General features: G+C 35.9%; 1 protein-coding gene across 3 annotated transcripts in view; it reads left to right on the top strand.

Moving 5' to 3' along the window:
• Nucleotides 1-21,117, top strand: part of ARAP2 (ArfGAP with RhoGAP domain, ankyrin repeat and PH domain 2) — a 186,201-nt gene that overhangs the window by 60,854 nt on the left and 104,230 nt on the right. For all 3 annotated transcript variants that reach the window (XM_019741971.2, XM_019741969.2, XM_019741970.2), the window contains exons 10-15: nt 8,309-8,424; nt 11,064-11,263; nt 14,148-14,233; nt 14,999-15,181; nt 19,484-19,658; nt 20,114-20,248. In XM_019741971.2, the coding sequence (XP_019597530.2) occupies nt 8,309-8,424; nt 11,064-11,263; nt 14,148-14,233; nt 14,999-15,181; nt 19,484-19,658; nt 20,114-20,248 (895 nt within the window). The remainder of the gene's footprint in view (nt 1-8,308; nt 8,425-11,063; nt 11,264-14,147; nt 14,234-14,998; nt 15,182-19,483; nt 19,659-20,113; nt 20,249-21,117) is intronic.

The raw sequence follows: 21,117 nt of genomic DNA, 5'->3' as shown, positions 1-21,117 counted from the left end.
GTATTGTTAAACTTTTCTAGAGGTTTTTCTCTACTTCCAGTAGGGGTCCCTGAAAGTCCATGTCAAGCTTCCCTAAAAATATTTTTTCAGTGATTCGTTCTCTCACTTTTTCTGGAACTGTCCCTTCTATTGAATCAAGAACTTATATTTTCCATGTTAAAGTAACTTTTAGGACACTATCATAATTATTGTATTAATTATTATTATTATTATTATTTTCTTTTTGAATGTGGCATAATATAACAAGGGGGGCACCAATCTGTACATTCTCACTGACAGTTCACTGACAGATCTAAACTCTACAGAACCTACATGGGCTTTCCGTTTTCTCAGTTGCTCTGTTCCAATATTCACTTTTTTCATCTCTTTCTTTCCCTTTCATTCATTAGTGGATTGTAGGAACTGAAATTTGAAGTAACTCTTGGCTGGTAGGAGAAATACTTTAGGGAATACTAGTTTTTGTTTGTTTTGTCTTGTTTCCAGGTAGGCTCCAAAAAGTAGAAGAAAATTGTGAATAGATAAGTAAAAACATTTGTTAGAGACGAAGATGGCAAGGTAGAAACTGACACAAATTCTTTTTTTTTAATTTATTTTTAATTATAGTTATCATACAATAATTATATTAGTTTCAGGTGTGCAACATAGTGATTCAACATTTATATACCGATGTGATCACCATAAGTCAGTATCCATCTGTCACCATACATAGTTATGATATTGACTATATTCTCTATGCTGTACACAACATCGCCATGACTTATTTTATACCTGGACGTTTTGTATCTCTCATTCCCCTTCTCCTTTTCTGCCCATCCCCCCATCCCACTCCCTCTGGCTGATAATTACTTTGTTCTCTGTACCTATGAGTTTGCTTCTGTTTTATTTCATTTGTTCATTTGTTTTGTCTTTTTTTTATTTGTATATGACACAAATAAGTGAAATCATATGGTATTTTTCTTTGTTCGACTTATTTCACTTAACGTAATACTATTTAGGTCCATTCATGTTGTTGCAAATGGCAAGATTTCATTCTTTTGTATGGCTGAGTACAAAGGTGGTATTTATGTGCCACCTTTAGCCATTCATCTGTTGATGGACATTTTGTTTGCTTTCTTATCTTGTCTATTTAAATATGCTTCCGTGAGCATAAGGGTGCATATATCTTTTCAAGTAATTTTTGTTTTTTTTCAGATAAATACCCAGAAGTAGAATTGCTGGGTTATGCGGTAGTTCTATTTTTAATTTTTGAGGAATCACCATACTATTTTCCGAAGCGTAAAACTCTTTACGTAATTACTTAGTTGTAAAACCCTGTGGTGCCATTATCACAGAAGTTAAATGTAATCCCTTTAAATATTTAGCACTTTACAATCCCACCCCACAAAATTTTTAATTTTTACAAATTTGTTCTATTATTTTTTTACCTCTGCTTATGTCTTACGTGCCTGCAATGTATTATAACTATGATAGTTTTTCTCCATTACTTCACCTTTGTATAAAATGAGCTGTGTGATTGAATTTGTACTACTGTGTTTCTGTATTCATCCATTTTACAGATTTTTATTGGGCACCTTCTCATTTCTGGGCACTGCTCTAGGCACTAGGGGTATAGTGGTAACTCAGAAATTCCCTGCTTTTTAGGATTTTTAACTTCCAGTGGGGGTAGCACATAGTGATAAATAAACGAGATTTCTGGTAACCTGTATATAGCTTTTTATTCCTTTTTGATTATTTTTTGGCAAGAATATTTATGATCTTTTTCTAAAGAATTATTTACATTTAAAATGCTATTTGCTATGTGGATAGATTCCAGTTTCACTTTAACCTTGAAAGTGTTATAATTTTTATATTCCCAAATTAATGGTATAAATATTTATTTTATTCAGTGCTGTGCCCTAAGAGTTCTAGGCAAGTAGCTGACACTCAGTAAACATTTCGTAGAGTGAGCTGGTTGAATTAATGGTTATTTGTAGCTGTTTTCTTGACTAGAGAGTTTATCTTTCAGAAAAAAATTTCTTTTTAAATTATTTTCTTTATAAATTGTCTTTTCATTTTCTTTCTCCATTTATTTATTGGGATTCTGTTGTCTTTCCTGACAATTTCTTTAAGCTCTTCATATAATGAAGATACTAATCTTCATGTCGTATTTTCTGCAACTGCTTTTCTGAGCTATTGCTTATTTTTCATTTTTCATTTAATTTTTGTTGTATAGATTTGTTTATATAATTAAATTGTTTTTTTAATCAGTTCAAAGCTTATAGATTTTCTGTATCCTGGAAAAATAATTATTTTATAAATTTATTAATCTTGAAATGATCTGAATGTAGTATATAAGCCAGTATTTTTAAAGTTTTAAATGAGGTAAAATAGGAACATGCACTGAGGTATATGTAGTGTTCACTATACATATATATGTGTGTGTGTGTATATATATATGTGTGTGTGTATATATATATATATATATATATATGTATGTATAGTATATATGGTATTGCTAGTTGGATGGAATTTCTGCATATGGATGTGAGATAAATTTAAGATATTTAGCTTTGGTTTCCATTTGTTATGTTGCCCTGACAGCTAGTCTCCCATCTTTTTCTAATGACTTTTTTTGAATATCATGTTAATATTAGTGGATTCATTATACCCAGATGTCTTGCTTGGTGAATTTGTGTATGTATCTATTTAATGATTATTATGGCATTGAGGTTTTCATCACATGAATTTACTTGATTAACATTCTCAAATCAGGGTATGACAAGAGACTCCTTCCCCCTCACTCCCCTAACATAATGTTCCCTGGTATCTGGCACGGGAATGAAACTCTGATAGCATTTAAATAGACCTCATAGGGCTATGGGTTGTGTGGTGCAGAAAGAAGCACTGGGGTGTAGGAGGTGGCCTCAAATTCTCTGGGTTCTCTATCTGGCCAAACTCTGCATCTGGTGTTTCCCAGGAAGTCTGATGCCAATGTCATACAATGCCACATCTGCTTTCAACAAATGTTTAAGCCCCGAGTTCTGAAATTCCTGGCATGGAAACCTGGCAATCCAGTGTTTCCCAAAATAGATTTCAGATTTCAGATATTTTAGGGTTAATAAACCCTTCTTTAATTTTTCTGCTTGGGGATCAAACTTTTATTTTGCTCTTTTCACTATGTGGTTTCAACCAGCTTCTGTTGCTACAAATTCGTACAAATAACGAATATCAGTATCTTGGTAAATACTTAACCATTAATTCTAATCTGGATTTTAATATGGAATTATTGGTGTGACTATTTTCAGTAATTATAAATAGAATGGAAGTATTTTTATTGAAGATAAATTCTGGTTTTGGAAACCCTCAAATGGAAGGATCGTCTGGATGTATTAGACCCTCAATTTATATTTCTTCATTCATTTTTTCCTAACAATGCTATATAAGGTAGATACAACTGTCTTGTAATAAGAGAGAAAATTGAGGTGTAGATTAATTAAATAACTTGCCAGCAGTCATATAGCTAGTAAATGGCTCAGCCAGGCTTCTCCCCCAGATCTGACTCCCAGTGCCACTTGGTCATCACCACCTTTGCAAGTGTCCAGATTTTCTCTGCCAAACATGCCTGTTTTTATGGTAGAACTAGTGGTGGGATTCATGCTTTCTGAAATCCTACATTCTGTGGCAGCAAACTAAATGTAAAATACTGTTTACTCCACAATCTGTTTTTAGCTTTATGCTTTCTATAATAATACGAGGTTGGACAATTAAGTTCATGAATTCATCCTAGAAAAAGTGCTGTATATCACTGTGGTCACCTTCAAAGTACTCCTCTTGGGAAGCTATGCACCTATGTCAGTGCCTAGTCCACCCTTCAAAGCAATTTTGGAACTCTTTTTCTAGAAAGGCTATCAGAGCTGTCGTCGTATTACCCTTGATGTCCTGAATGTCATCAAAATGTCCCCTTTCAGTATTTCCTTTATCTTTGGGTAAAGAAAGAAGTCATTGGGGGCTAGATCAGGCGAGTAGGGAGGGTGTTCCAATACAGTTATTTGTTTACTGGCTAAAAACTCCCTCATAGACAGTGCTGTGTGAGCTGGTGCATTGTCGTGATGCAAGAGCCATGAATTGTTGGCGAAAAGTTCAGGTCCTCTAACTTTTTCACACAGCCTTTTTAGCACTTCCAAATAGTCAACTTGGTTAACTGTCCAGTTGGTACAAATTCATAATGAATAATCCCTCTGATGTCAAAAAAGATTAGCAATGTCACTGCAACCAGTTTGCGGACTTAATTTTCAGATCTCGTATTCTACCCATTTAGTTTTCATGTTGTTGCCTTTTTTTTTTTTTTCACTCCAGTTTATAGCATTTTAAAGGTTGAAGGTTCGACTTGTGCCTATTTTTCAAAATGAGACTAGTGCTGACAATCAGGTTATAGTTAATGGGTAATTTATTTTAAATTTTCTTCAAAGTTTAACATTCACATTACATACCATTTTAAAAAAATTATGTATTCTTGCTAGTTATTTTAAACATGCACTTTCTTGTAACTGAGTTTTTAATAGGTAATATGTTCAGTTGGCTTCAAATTTAAAGAGGTAGAAAACAATAATTGCTAACTAGGGCGATGTAGCCCTTACTGGGTGCCAGGAGTTCATTCATCCAAGAAGTTTTAATGTATTAATAATCCTCCCCACAGTGGTGTGATAGGTACTACTCTTATCCCATTTTGCAAATGAGCGAACTGAAGCACGAGAGATGTATCTGATCACACTGGTCTGGGTTTTGTCATTTGTCAACTGTCACTGCCTTTGGAAAGAATCTTAGGAACACCACTCTCTTTTCTAGGCTGGATTAGGTGCTTACCCTACATGCACTATTTTTTTTTTTTTTTTATTACAATTCATTACAGTTCTCTGTCATGTCCTTTCCAGACTGAAGCTTCTCCAAGGCAGGTACCCTATGTTGTGCTTCAGTGTGGATCCAGGGCTTAGCACAATTTCTGGCACTTGCTAAGTACTTAAACACTGCTTTGCCAGGGTACATTTTCCATTTTAAAAATGGCTAGATCTGCTCTGCCTTCTTTACAGAATTATTTAGAAAATCAATTGAGAGTCCACAGCTGTTTGTCAGCTTCAGAGCACTACACAATAGATACTAAACCGATCATGGAGTGCCCTGTATGTGCTTATAGAAGACTCATGCTTCAAAACCTCTAGATATTAGCACAGGGGTTGGCAGCCCGGAGAAGTAGGATCTTGACAAAATCCAATGCATCACTGTGAGTTCTGGCCAGTCTGTTTTTTAACCAGTAGTCTTAATGATTTCAAATGACTTGTAGAATCTGATTGCATGCTTTTTTTTGTTGTTGTTGCTTTACAGACGGTAGAGAGAAGTGTTTATATCCTGACATTTAAATATTGCAGATTCCTACTGTCTAGATTCTACAACTGGTTCTGCTGTCTAATTCAGTGTTTCTCAATATTGGCTATATGTGAGAATCACAGTGTTCTAGTTTTGCTTTGTTTTGTAACTGAAGATTCTTAGGCTCTGCTTTCTGATTCAGGGAACCAGCATCTCAGGGTAGGAGGAGGGAGAAAATAACACAGGTAACTTTGATGAGCATCAAGGAATGAGATCTATTCTAGATGTTTTCTAAATAACTGTCTGCAAAGATGGCTTAATGTCACCAGAAATATTTTTTAATAAGAAACGCAGTTGTTTCATGTTTAATAACACTCCAGAGCACTGACATTTATTTTGTTCTTCTGCGGTACATTTTACAGTCCATTTGTGCTGGTGAGTTCAGTGGGTACTCTAATTACTCAAAACCATATGGCCATGGCAAGCAGCTGATAAATGGGTTGTGATTTTTTCTTTTTGTTCCAGGCTGAAAAAATCATCTTTGCTTTGCTTAGGAGAGATTTTGCAGTTTTGGGTCGACCCTCACTTAATTTGTTTTTAACAGAAATTGAAGCTTTGTATGTAGACATTTCATGACTTGCTTGTAGAAATGTGGGACCAAATATTCAGGTTGGAGCCTTCAAAAGGCTCATCATTTACCATAAAAGCTGTCAGTGTTATCATCTGCTTGTCCGATGGTCTGAGTGTGTATCCTGCCCTAAGTACCTGCAGGCCAGACTCCCGTCAGAGAAAAGAACCAGCAGTGGTCTGATACCTGGCTCTTGTCAAAAGCTTCATTACTCAAATTTTTTGGAGGGGCAGGGAGTCTAACTGTTTTATTCTAGAGTTATCCCTGTATCCAGCTGGGCCATCAGAAAGCTGTTTTTAAAATATCTTCCCTTGCTTTTCCTACTTTATTTCCTGATTTATAAAAAGAGAGTTGACTTTCCAATCACCTGCAATGGGAGTTCCTCTAACAGTTACATTATCCGGCAGGACCATTGGTATGGATAATGGAAATGTTTTTTAGTATTATCATTCAGTAAGTAAGTATAACACTGTACCAATATATTGAAACTTATTAAAATGAGGTGGATTAAAAACGTTTAATTCCCCTCCTTTATCCAGAGATCACATTAAGCACTATTTTTTGGTAGGTGAAAATACATCACATTTTTCTAGCTATTTTATAACACTTAGCATGTCGCTGCATCTTTTCTGTTATTCACTCTCAATTTCTGGCTTGTTCCCTCTAACAAAATGAACCATTTGTTCTTTAGTCAGAAAAACATAATGTCCAATTACTTTGTTTTATAAAGGAATCATTTTCTCATTCTAACTAAAAACTTGTACATTAAAAAACAACGAAGAGAGGCTCTTTTGCCATTTGTGATGAAAGCTCTGGAAACATTTACAAGCAGGGGAAGATCTGTTGTAACATTATTTCACGTATTTTATGTCAGGAATGCATTGGTATCAAATGGCAAAAACCTTAAGGATAGCTTCAATAGATAGGGATTTATTTGTTTTAACAAATCTCTTGGTGTAGGCACTAGAGAGCTGATGCCACCAGGGAACGAGGTTCTTTCTGTTTTTTAACTCACTCTGGCATCCTGAGTACAAGAATTTGTCCTGAGGCTTTTCATCTCAAGGATTCTAACATTCTAAAATGGCTTCTAGATTTTATTTCTGAAGAAGATGGAAAGGCAAGGGGTGAAAGTCTTTTTCCAAAGCTTTTCCCTCCACCCTTCCACCCCAAATGAGGAATTATTTATATTTTATTGGACAAAAGTATGACATATATCCCCTCCTAGCTGCAAGGGGAATGGGAAAATAGTACTTTTAGCCTGTATAGCAGGGGAAACAAAGAGAAGAAGGCCTGTGAATTGTTACTTTCTGTCTCTGCCGGAACTGTCCTTACTGAAAATGGACCAATATTTTTTGTAGTCAGTCTTTAGTATGGCTACTTTCCCCCATCATAATTTAATTTAGGAATTCAGAGCACATTTCATCTGCATCTGTTCACATAGACAATTCATTTTTTGAGGTACAGATTAATTATATTTTTAACATGTTGAGATTATTTATTTGTTAATCAAATTCCCAGACCCTTAGGATGAGACAATATATTACCACCTTTAATGCTTTTGAAATGTAGCTTCTGTCGCTTTTTGAACAATTTCTAATTTTTATGAGACAAGCCAAACATAGTGGCTGTAAGTGTTGAACAAATGACAGGTTTCATATCAAAAAGAGCATTAGAGGAGCTTTTTAAGAATCTAATTGAAGGAAGAGGAAAGTCATAAAATATTGGAGCTGAGATGAAATTGTCAAATGAGTAATGCCTTTGTTTGGGAGTAAATGAGAAAAATAATGTGACAGAGCAGTGGTACCACCACACAGTAAAACAAAGAAACAGCGAACACATGACTTGGTTTCAGTCCCTTTCTCTGTGTATGTTTTCCATCTAATTCTATCTTCATGAGCCTTGATTTCTCCTTTTTTAAATATAAATAGTAACCTCACTGTGTCAGCTGGCTTCCCTACCTGGAAACTTCTAGGCCCATGGTAAGTGTTAGTTTCTTCTACAGAATGGATAAAGGTGAAGAAATGACCAACTTTTAAAAGCCAGGCATGTGTACTTCAAGATCTGTGTCCTGGTCAAGTTCTGTTTTATGTGAAAGAAACCCATATTTTATTAATAGACCACCTGTCGAGCTTAGAATGGCACTGGGTTATCATGTATTTAAAATGACTACCTAAAATAAGAAAACGGCTCTCAATGCATTTTTAATCAATTGTTTGATTCCATATACATATGTGTAGTAAAATTTAGTAGAATTTATTGGGTTTTAGAGAGTCTAGTTGCCTTTTCAAAATCCATAGTTTTGGTTTCTTTATTATTTTTTTATGTTTTTCTTCAAACTAGGATTTCAAGAGTGGACTTGGTATTACCATAATTCCTATGAATGTAGCAAATGTAAAGCAAGTGGACCGAACTGTGAAACAATCCTTTGAAATAATCACCCCCTACAGAAGTTTTAGGTAAGCTGTATTTAAACAGTTTGTGTTTGTACTACTGCAGGAAAGCTGGGGGTGGGGTGGGTGAAGGAGGGGCAGGGAGAGTACTTTTACGTTGCTAGCGGTGATTTGTTTTCTTCTAGGACACTCAGTAAAATTATGTTCTTTCCCATACTGTTTAATTTATTAGCCAGTATATGTAAACGCCTTGTAAAAGCAACTTGAACAATCACGCAACCTGAAAAGATACTAATTTATGAGATTTCAGTCATTTCTTTTCTTAATACCTCTTCGTCTTAATAGGCTTGCTGGGTATGTTAATTTTTCTTTATCGACAAATATATGAAAGCTTCACATTTTGAAGAAATAAAATACAAAGAGAATATTACGTTGTCTTTAAGTTGTATTGTTATTTACCTTGTAGCCTAATCAAATATTGTCCCTCCTTTAAGATCAAGTCCTAATTATAATTGCTCTATAACGATTTCCTAAAAGGAACTCCAGCTTAAAATGATGCTGAATTTAATGGATCTCCTAGCACATATTGATCGTATGCTTTAGCATTTTGTTATATGTCTTGTATTATGATATTCTAGTAATTAATTCATTATGACAGTGAAACAGGAAACCTAATATATGTTCTTAATATGTGTAAATAATCTATAATGACTGCATAGCTTTAACACACAGAAGAGGCATCAGTCAGTATCTGTTGAGTTCAACCATATTAATTCATTTGTCACAAATAATCAATCTACCACACAGTAATATGCAGGTCAGAGGCAATTGTCAGAGGCCTTTGAAGGACTAACAATTACTTAGCAATTTCCACAATACTACCAAGTCTAGTACTCAATTTATCTGTCAAAATATGTCTACTGGCTCAAATTTTAAGAAATAAATGATCACATGAAGAATAATAAGCTTTATTTTCACATATGCAGACTCAAGCCACAACTGAAAATGTAGACATTGGCTGAGCTTTTTACTACTCATAACACCTGCAATACCAAATATGTGGGGTTTTTACTCATATCAACCAAGTCTCCAACTCTGGATAACAACAAGGGGTTCTACAATTTAATCCTAGTCTGCTACCAACTACCACAGTGAGCATCAGACCCCACAGGTTTAAAGGCTCAGTCCCGCAAACCGTCCTTCTTCAGACACCAGTCATAAGTATTGGGTTCCCAGGTTTACCCACATTTCTGTCCAACTTGGCTATAAATCAGGGTTCCCATGATCCTCTGTACCCCAGGTTTGACAGTTTAGTAGAATGGCTCACAGAATTCAAGAAACAGTTTTTATTTATTATGACCAGTTTATTATAAAGAATGCAACTCAGGAAGGGCCAAATGGGAGAGCTGCATAGGGCAAGGTATAGGGGGTTAGTGGTGCAGAGCTTCCATACCCTCTCTGGGCACACCACCCTCCCAGCACCTCAGTGTGTTCACCAACCTGGGAGCGCTTGTTTAGGTGTTTTTGGTTTGTTTTGTTTTTGAGGTTTCATTCCATGGGCATGATTGATTACATCCTTGGCCATTAGTGATTAACTCAATGGCCAACCCCTCTCCCCTTCCCAGAGGCTGGGGTGGGGCTGACTGAAAGTTTCAACTCTCTAATCACACCTTAGTCTTTCTGGAGACCAGTTCCCTCCCATCCTGAATCTGTCCAGGCCCCCAGCCACAACTTACCTTACTAGCATATAAAAGACAGTTTTATCATTCAGGGGACTCCAAGCGTTTTGGAAGCTGTATACCAGGAACCAGGGGCAAACACCAAATGTCTGTTTTTCATTGTACCATATTGGATGTGACCAATCTCTAGATACTTCAAAAAACAAAATCCATCGAGGTGGCTCACTTTTCTTACAGATTGTTTAGAATGTTAGTCATCTGTTATTTTCATTATGTTTCAAAGCATTTTTATCTTTAGAACAGAAAATTTTAATGTGAAGCATCATTCTGTGGGCCACTGACTGAGTGTGGAGCACATTTCCTGCCACATCAGGAAATATTTCTCGAAGGATTAAACTGATGTTTAATGTTTTATCCCTTCACTCAGGCACCCAATAAATACTAATATTAGAATAGATCAAAACATGGCTAAAAATGAGTTTGAATTCTGTTAGAATAATAATCATTTGAAACTTTTTTGATTTCTCAGTTTCTTAGAGCCATCTATACATATTTCTAATTAAAAAAGAATGCAGTTTTGGTACTAAAAAAATTAAGTTTCTGTTGGGTGTTTTTGATAATTTAGTTTCAGACTATCATGGCGTTCTTTCTTGGCCGAATAATCCTATAGACCTGAAACACTGCCCGTCTCCTATTGTTTGTTATGTAATCGCTGCTTAGGAAACATGGCCTCTCATTTAAGCTTTTGACCTACAAAGGCAATTTTTATATGCTGGTTAGAAAAATGTGTGTGTTAATTCTGGTTCAAGATATGTAAACAAAGTCATAAGCAATGTGGAAAATTCAAGGAAAAAAATGGATTTCTAAATTAGATGATTTTTAACAGAAAAGACTATTCAACTGCCTGGAAGGCATATTTTTCAGCTGCTGTTTAATTTGTGAGTGAAATGAATATGCAAACTGAACATACTGCTTAATTGGCCTTTACAAGGGAGATCGATAATGCAGAAATGTTAATTATTTCAGCTTTACAGCTGAGTCTGAAAAGGAGAAACAGGAGTGGATTGAAGCTGTGCAGCAATCGATAGCAGAAACACTCTCTGATTATGAAGTAGCTGAGAAGATTTGGTTCAATGAGTCCAACAGGAGTTGTGCAGATTGTAAAGCCCCGGATCCTGACTGGGCATCTATCAATCTCTGTGTTGTCATCTGTAAGAAGTGTGCAGGTAATTCGTGATAAGTTACACTCTTCACTGTTGGGTGGCAGATTGGCACTGAATGCTCTTTATTGTCAGATACAATGCCTTCCAGCTAATGGTTATGAGAAATAAAAACAGAGAAAGCTTATTACATGTAAATCAATTTTAGAAATGCAATTCTAAACTTCTCTTATGCATGACTTAGATATAAAAATTGATTTTTAAGCATGTAATCGTTTTTCTGTGCTTACTGGTCCATGTATGGATTTTTAAAAGACAATGTTGAAAGTTTTAGATTTTTGGTGAAAGCGTTTCAGAATGACCCCTAAACTCGTTTGCTCTTTTGTATGATTTGCCCTTTTTTCCCAGTCATATTTCATAAGACTTATTTTTCCCTTCAAGGTTGTTCTGAGGTCTAAACTTGGTGTGCTGGATCTGGTATCTCTTATAATGAGAACTTTTATATAGAAGCATTTTCCAGGCATATTGATGTTTATGAGAGTACCCAGTGCTGTCACGGTTTTCTCATTGTGACCTTAACACTTTACAGATTATCTGATAACTCATTCATTGTATTTGGGAGCTCAGACAATTGTCCAAGGAGGTGGAGGCAGGGGACCCCAGCTTAGGTATGTGATCATGGAGGTCTTGGAGAAAGTTAACCACAGCCCAAACTTTATTTCATCTTTTCAGCTCTACCAGGTCTTGTACTGGTCCTGGGAATTTAAAAGGTATAAGATGAGGCATTTTCTGCACAAATATATAAATAGTAATTACAGCAGAGGATCATAAGGGTAAGTGTAGATTACAGGTTTCTTTGAGAGAACACAGAGGAAGAGTGCCTGTCTCAGCTCGAGCAAAGCGCAGGACAGGTGCATCAAACCCTTGATACTCTGTAGATCTACATGCTACCACGTTTCTCATCATATGAGGGTAGACTGCCTCACAAGCTGATTAACAACATCATTTGCAACAACAAAAAGCATAATCGAATCCCCCTCTTTGCATTTTCCCCCATCGTTTTCTCCTCTCCAGTCTCATTGGAAGAGGTTGCCTTTGTGTTGCCCAAGGTCATTCTTCCTACTTATACTGCCTTTCTTCTCGGCTTAGGATCTCACCCCATCACTTATTCACTCTCTATGTAACTATTCAACTGCGATTTCTTTTGCTTCTTGCCTAAATCTGTCCTGTTAACACTGGCTTTCTGAAAACTCAGCCTTCCCTTCTATGTATCATTCTCTGTCTCTTTCGTCCTTTAATAGACAAATACTTTCAAGAGTAGTAGTTTGCACAGGTTTTCTTCATTTCTTTAACTTCTAGTTTTTCTTCAGCATCCTGTAATCAGCCTTCTTTTCTTTTTACTCTAGTAAAAATGTTTTCACCACATTTACCAATTTTTTTAACTGTCAGTTTCGGTGTGGTCAATTCCTATCTTTATTGTCTTCTCTGCAATATTTAGCACTCTTGACCAATTTGTCTCTCTATGACTTACATCCTCCCTCAACTTCTAGGACACTGTTTCCTCTTGTACTCTTACTAGTCTGATCATCCTTTTCCAGGTTACTTCCTTTGCCTGCTGCTAAAATATATGTGTCCCCTTAGGTTACATCCTTGTTCTCTTTCACTCTGATGTTCCTGAGTGATGATATTTATCATTTAAATTCAACAGTCACTTTTAAGCAGATGATTCTCATTCTTTTGGAAACCACACTGTTCTAGCTACCTACTAGACTCTCTACTAGGATTTGCCCCAAATACCTCAAAAATAACACGGTAAAAATGGAGCGCTCAGTGCTGCCCAACTCATTACAGTTTTAACTGTACATTCTCCTATATCCCAAATCTTTGTCAGAAGCAATACTCTCCACCCTACATTCAAGCCAAAACCCGAGAGACCCTTTTGACACTTTCTCTTTCCTTAAAGCCCACCAAGTCCCATCAGTTTTATTTTCTCAGTATCTCTAAATCTGTCCTCCATTTTGTTTCTCTTCCTGTCTCAACGCAGATTCTATTGTTTCTTGTCTAGGCTACTCCAGCATCTCTCCCATTTTGCCTGTGTACTTCTAAGTTTGCCCTTCTTGTCTTTGGATGGTCTTTGTAAATGTGAACCTGTGCAAATTCCTGTCACAGGAATTCTAGGGTTTCGTACTCTGAGTAGTTTCCATTTCAAAGAAGGTAAGAAAGGAACCTCTCCCCTAATGTAAAGAGAATGAGCTTTCATGCTCCTAAAGCAAAAGGTCCTTATGATCAATGATAATGTGTTGTATACCTTGATTCCTTCTCAGAAAGAAAGCATCTGGCATATGCCTGAGTTCCCAGTAATGACTGAATGGTGACTCATACTGCAGAGTCGAATTGATGATACTAGAATACTGGCTGTTATTCTCTTACTATTCTCTTCCAAAAAAGCAGAATAAGGAATTCACTTCAGATTTTCAAGTACACATTTATTAAAGTTGGAGCTAGTGTTTTTAAGAGTAAAGGGATAATATCTGTATTCATACACGTGTAATTTACACAGACCCGTTATAAAATGTTTTCAGTTACCTACAATTTCTAGTTCATTGCCAAATGATGAAAAAAAATTATACGTATGTATATACACACATGCACACATACATACACAAACACACACACACATTCATGCATACACACTTGTAAAAGTGCAGTCTTATACCAGTACAGGGTGGTGGCTGATGAAGGCAAGTGCTGTTATCCTCACTGTGGTTACTTGTAATTTCTGTATAATTACCACCACTACTTCAGGGTGGAAATTTATATTGTTGTGTTTTAAGTTGAAAAGGTATATAAATACACACATCCATGTATACGTACATGCACATTTTTTTTTAGATGAAAAATATATTTACATACAAATTAAAATAGAAATGCAACTGTGTTTTGACTTCAGGACAACATAGATCTTTAGGACCAAAAGATTCCAAGGTTAGAAGTCTCAAAATGGATGCCAGCATTTGGAGCAATGAACTCATCGAGGTAAGTGGGATTTAACTGTGGCAGTGGTTAGCAGAGATCTCTGGGAGGAGGTATGCAGGGGGGTGACATGCCTAACTTTAGGGGTTCTTTGATTAAGTTCTCACCACATTATAAAAATGGTTTACAGTCTATTTGATTGTAGCAACTTTCTACTTTAACTTTCAGAATGCTTCCTAAATGAGATAGTTATTTTTAAAAATAAAAGTACAGGGAGCTTTAATAGTAATAACTACTTTTCAAGGGTTGGCAGCTTTTTCGTTAAGCCAGAATTTACGTTCTTTCTTTTTAACCCAGCATGGATAAAATATTAGAAAAGTGATGAAAACATTGGGCAAATTACCCTTCTTTATCTTGGCCATGCTCTGTCATTAGCTGCGATCACGTCTCACTGGCTGTCTCCAGATTCCATTTTCTGCCTGGGTTTCAGCACCATTCTCAACCGCATTAGCCCACCTACTCAGCCATTTTAAATGAAGCTGTCTTAATGTAAGCTTCAGAAAAATAATGCTTTTGCTGTGATTTGTGTGGCTTGCAATTTCTTTCCTCGCTAATCTTTTACCACGATTAAGAGCAGCTAGGCTGTATTTAAAATAGAAATAGCATCTGCCTTCACACTCCATCTTCCTGAGAGAGTTGGATCCTTCTTTCGTGTGTTTTTGCATATTTTATACTAAGTTCCATTTTAATTTGTAATGTAAGTCAGTTTTCTGCAGATTTAAATACGTTTTAGGAACTGATATGTTTTATGATTTTTTGTTAATTCAGCTTTTTATCGTCATTGGAAATAAAAGAGCAAATGACTTTTGGGCTGGTAATCTTCAAAAAGATGAAGAATTACAGATGGACTCACCGGTAGAAAAGAGAAAAAACTTTATCACTCAGAAGTACAAAGAAGGAAAATTCAGGAAAACTCTTTTGGCATCTCTCACCAAAGAAGAGTTAAATAAGGTACCTAATAAAATATAGCCACAGACGTGGATTTTAATTTATTTTTTAAAATATATGCCAAGGATTTTGAAAAGATATAAAACATATTTTACTAGTAGAAATTATTTTCTTTTGTGAGATTGCACCAGTGGTTTTCCCATGGTTTCACTTAAGGACTCAATATCAATAGCAGATCAACTCTTCGTCCATAACTGAGGTTTCTAGCTAACTTAGGCATACCCCATAGTTCTTAAAACTTGTGCAACTTTCCCGCCTTCAGGGCCAGGATACTCAATATAACTTCAGCTTGTACATTGCTGACTTCATGGCACCAAAATTAACATCATTTACTCAGTTGATTGTTACAGTAGTATTTGTTTAGTGCCCTGGTTAGAACTGTCATTTGTCTTTGGCTGAGTGGTTCCAGATTATTTTTGTGACCATTTTATGCTGCCCATTTGGTTTTCATCCTTTTGGGAAAGAGTTTGTTAAGCATCCTTCTCCCCTTTTTCAAATTGCTCCTTCATTTTCTCCTGTGTCAGGAGGCTCTTCTACATATAGATATTTAAAACATATACTTTTATATGCCTATAGTTTTTATGCTTAGAGAATATATTCTCTCATGGTTCTTAATTCTTCAGTATGCCTTTAACGGCAGTACTTATTAGCTAAGGATCCCCAGGGAAGTAGCATTACGCTGAACATTTTGGAAAATAAATAAAGGCCTTTCTACACTTCTCTAGATATTATAAGATATATGCAATTGATTTACATTTCTCTTCTTTTGATTAGTTCCCATAAACTACATTTTTCTTCTTAGTGCACCTCTGGTATTAGTAAAGTGAGGCTGCCAGTTGATTTTAAAGCAATTGCACACAATCAATTCAGGATTCAGGGTGGGTACATAAACTAGTGTACCTCAGGGAGATGGGATGGGAGTGGAGAACCATAAATTTATATAGGTTATTATTAAGACATTTAATTTTGTTTGTATAGGTAATTATTAAGACATTTTTGTTTTCATGGGTGCTAATTATATTATTAAAATAACTGACCAATTATACCAGACATTTATGGAATAATGATAACAGAGCATTGTAGACCAAGGGTTATAATTAATCTGATTCTGTATACCAGAGGTCCATAATAAATGAGTATAGAACTAGATAAGTTGTGGATTTGGGGAAGACATTAGTGAACTTGGAGAACCAGGGCATATCTTCCTCCAATGGTTGCCTCTTTTTGATGGTTATGGGGATCTTATCTGTGGATAAATTTACTGATGTCCCCAAATGAGGTCTTGTCTGACACACCACACAGCTCCCATGAGCTAAGACATTAGGTAGGTTGTACATTAGTTACTGCTATTGCACTCTTCCTAAGACTATTATAGGAAAGTCTGCCTGTTAGGATTTACTTCCACATTGGCCTTCTTAAACAAGGCACTCTTAATGTTAGTGAATAATTTTTATAAAACATATATTTATTTTATTGAATAGATGCTTTTAAAAGTTAAGATATAATTTATATAAAATGTATAAGTTTAAGGTGTTCATCTTGTTGATTTGATACATTATATGTTGCAATATGATTGACACCATAGCTTTAGCTAACACTTTTATCACCACATAATTATCATTTCTTTTTAGCAGTGAGAACATTTTAGATCTAGTCTCTTAGCAATTTTGAAGTATATATTAGAGTATTATTGACTATAATCTCTATGCTGTACTTAGCTCTCCAGAACTTATTTAACTTATTTTCCTACTAGTTGCAAATTTGTACCCTTAAATGTCATCTTCCCAATTCCCCCACCCTCCAGCCCCTGGTAACCACCATTCTCTGTTTTTTGAATTCGCTCTTTTTTCAGATTCCACATAAAAGTGCTATCATACAATATTTGTCTTTCTCTGTCTGGCTCATCTCACTAAGCATAATGCCGTTAAGGTTAATTCATGTTGTCACAAATGGTAGGATTTCCTTCTGTCTCATGGCTGAATAATTTGTGTGTGTGTGTGTGTGTGTGTGTGTGTGTGTGTGTGTGTGTATCACATCTTTATTCATTCATTTGTTGAAGGACACTTAGGTTGTTTCCGTATCTTGGCTATTTTGAATAATAATGATGCAATGAACATGAGAGTGCAGATACCTTTCCAATATTTTGTTTTTATTTCCTTTGTATGTATACCCAGAAGTGGGATTGATGCATCATAAGATAGTTGTGTTTTTAATTTTTAAGGAATCTCTATATTGTTTTCCAGCATGGCTCACCAGCAGTGCACAAGGTTTCCCTTTTCTTCACATCCTCACCAGCCCTTATCTCTTGTCTTCTTCTTGATAACAGCCATTCTAAAAGGTGTGAGGTGATACCTCATTGTGGTTTTCATTTGTGTTTCTCTGGTGATTAGTGCTGTTGAACATCTTTTCCTGTACCTGTTGGTCATTTGGATTTCTTCTTTGGAAAAAATGTCTACTTAGTTCCTCTGCCCATTATTTAATCAGGTTGCTTTTTTTTTTTAATTGAGTTATATGTGTTTATATATTTTGGATATTAACCCCTTATCCATTCTATGGTTTGCAAATATTTTTCCCTATTCATTAGGTTGCCTTTTTATTTTGTTGATAGTTTTACGGTGCAGAAGCTTTTTATTTTGATGTAGTCCCACTTACTGATTTTTGCTTTTGTTGCTTGTACTTTTGGTGTCATATCCAAAACATCATTGCCAAGACCAACGTCAAAGAAAGTACTGCCCATTTTCTTTGAGGAGTTTTATAGTATCAAGTTTTATGTTTAAGTCTTTAATACATTTTGAGTTAATTTTTGTAAGTTGTTTAAGACGGGGTCTAATTTCATTTTTCTGCCTGTGGTTATCCAGTTTCCCAATTTCATTTGCTGAAGAGACTAACTATCCTTTTCCCGCCGAGTGTTCTTGGTGAATGGATATTTATGTACACATAACAATTGCTGAGTTCTCTTGCAGTTGCTGGGGATGCAACTGTAGTGAAAAGTAGATGTGCTTCTCTCCTTCATGAGCGTGATCTTCATTCAGTAGTGGAGACTGACCATACATAGATGAAATTCAGTAAACATACTGTCACATACAGAGTGCTGTGAAGGAAAAGAATAGGATGATTAGAGAGAGCAAGAGAGGAAATACATAGGATTAGATTGGGAGGGCAATTAAAGGCCACTACAGTGGAAGGGACATTAGCTAGTTAGATTTTCCAACAACTTCGTTTTGCAGATGTGGGAAGACTAAGTCCCAGAGAGGAGAAGGGATTGATTGCCTAAGATCACCTAGCAAATTAGTACAGTCAGGTAACAAGAATTCAGGATTCGTGACTTTAATGTGAAGGAAATTTCTGGAGGTCAGCTGAACCATGGTAGAAAAGATAAGTACTATTTTAATAGTAGACCCTCCAGGCTGGAAGTGTGAATGTGTCCCGGGACTTCTTGGCTCTACACTCGCACTGAGCTACCCACTGGGATAGTTCATGATTACCCTGAAGTTGCATCACAGAGGGCAAATTACTAGTGATCCATCCAGACGCACCAGTCAGGAAGGAGGTAACTGGTGACCCTGAAGCTAAAGAGTCAGGGAGTCGGGGTGCCAAACTCGGAGAGTTTGGAAGCAAAGGGGAAGCCAATAAAATGAGGAAACAGGAAAAGAGGATGAGAAGAGATATGAAAGCAGCTTATTACCACAAGGAAAAAAGAAATCCTGTCCCAACAGTTCTACTGTTTGTGCAGTGATGACACATGTCAACAATGTTTTATTATGTCTGCTTACTGTTCCTCCTCTGCACATATCCCTCCCCCCAAAAAAAATATTATTTCAAATTACCAAAGCACAGCAATAATTTAAAGATTCTACAGATCCTGATTAGGCTGGAAAATACATATATACATACATACATACATACATACATACATACATACAATATTCATATGACAGAACATTTAGTAGATGCATCATTATATTGCATTCGAAATATTTTTAATTTTCTGGGTACCAGTCATTATAATAGTATGTAAGTATTAAAAATCTCTTCCATAAAAAATAACAATGGATTAGAAGGTTTGGAACACCACAGCACCAAAACAATGAATTGGGACTTGGAGGTCTTGGGTTATAACTTAAATTCTTACAAAGCAGACCTTTTGTCCCTATTACTTAATTCATGGCATACTTATTATTAGATTTCTTAGTTAAAAAGGAATGCAAACGTCATCTCATAAATGAATGGTCAGACTTTCACTCATTTTAATAGCTAGAATGGTATTTTCTTCCCTTAAAAGGTGTATTTTATTTTAATGACCAGGCTCTGTGTGCTGCTGTAGTGAAACCGGATGTTCTGGAAACAATGGCTTTGCTGTTCAGTGGAGCAGATGTCATGTGCACGACTGGAGACCCCGTGCACAGCACCCCGTACCTGCTGGCCAAGAAGGCTGGGCAGAGTCTGCAAATGGAATTTCTCTACCACAACAAGTTCTCGGGTGAGTCTCTGTCCCTTCATTAGCCTGGTTTCTTCTCATATATATCACTACATGACTGAAGCCCAAATATAAGAAGAGCCATCAGAATGTAGAAAAATATAATTACCCAAAACTTGGAAGATGCTTAAGGCTGTGTTTTCTTTCATTATAAGAAAAAAAAAGTATAGGAAATAAATCTTTTCTGTTTCTTTAATCTTACAAATGGAAGATTAAATCGGTTAATCCCACATAATCATTTTCACCAAAATTAAATCCGATTTTCATATATGAATAATAAACACAAGTGATTATTTTGGGAGTTTTTTTGCAAAGTAAAATAAATATCTTTGTATATGTTTTTCTGTGGTATATTTGAAGTAGTGTTTCTTCTAGCTCAAAGCTCACCTACATATTTATAAGCAAAGGAAAAACTTTATATTTTAGATTTCAAATGCATTTTTCTATACTTTTTCTAGATTTTCCTCAACATGACATTCATTTTGAAGGCGGGTTAAGTCAAGAATCCTCCCAGTCCACGTTCCTCTGTGACTTTTTGTATCAAGCTCCTTCTGCTGCTTCTAAACTCTCTTCAGAGAAAAAACTGCTTGAAGGTATCCTTTCTGCTCCTTTAAGATTTTATCCGATACAACTTTATTTCATTATCAAAACAATTAGGTTAAATTTTAGTATTTTTTTCCCTTAAAATGTTAGATTTGATTTTGTAGTAGAGAAATACTTTTTTTGAGGATTTATAAGTGCTTCCAGGCACAGCTAATATTTTATGAACTGCATCAGGGGTTTACTACTTGGCTGGAATGCTGAGTGAATGAATTCTCAACAGAATTCACTGATGTCTACCTTACGGCCAACCAATTCTGTTTCAGGATGTCGGGGTTATTCCCAAGAAATGGGAAACTCAGCCCATTCCTTTAAGGGACAGACACCCTAACCGGGGAGATAATATAGATAAATGTCAACCTGTAGAAAGAACTGACAAGATTTCAGTACATATTCTATCAGCATACTCCGTGATATCAAGTAATTCAGTTTGTTCTGATTGTGTGCGTGCATTTGTGTGCACACGTGAGTGCTCGTGTGTGGTATGTAAGTAAAATAAAGCTTAAGCATGGTTTCCAAATAATGATGGAGATTAATTTGATTTAACAACCTATTCTAGCTTTGGGGAATTTTCTGAGCAGGGTCCCAATAGGCTTTTCTCTGTCCTTGTGTCAGGCATGTGCTCCATTAGGAATACAGAAATGCCTAAAACACAGGCGTCACGCTCATGCTACATGTATTTGAACTAATTTTAGAACCATAGGCAGGAAAATATGAGATGTGTTTTACTGGAATAAAGAGAATTTGAAAGAGATCAAGCTGTATAGGGCAGTTGATGGTGGGCATTCAGAGGCTCAGGAGCCTAGTATTGGGTCCCTAGGTGGTATAATCCAGCTATATTACTGGAACAAAGGAACAATAG

The sequence above is a fragment of the Rhinolophus sinicus genome, linkage group LG02 (genome assembly GCF_036562045.2).
Source record: "Rhinolophus sinicus isolate RSC01 linkage group LG02, ASM3656204v1, whole genome shotgun sequence".
In the NCBI taxonomy this organism is placed as follows: domain Eukaryota; kingdom Metazoa; phylum Chordata; class Mammalia; order Chiroptera; family Rhinolophidae; genus Rhinolophus; species Rhinolophus sinicus.
The sequence above is the reverse complement of the archived record's forward strand: the minus strand, read 5'-3'. Positions and strand labels throughout refer to the sequence as shown.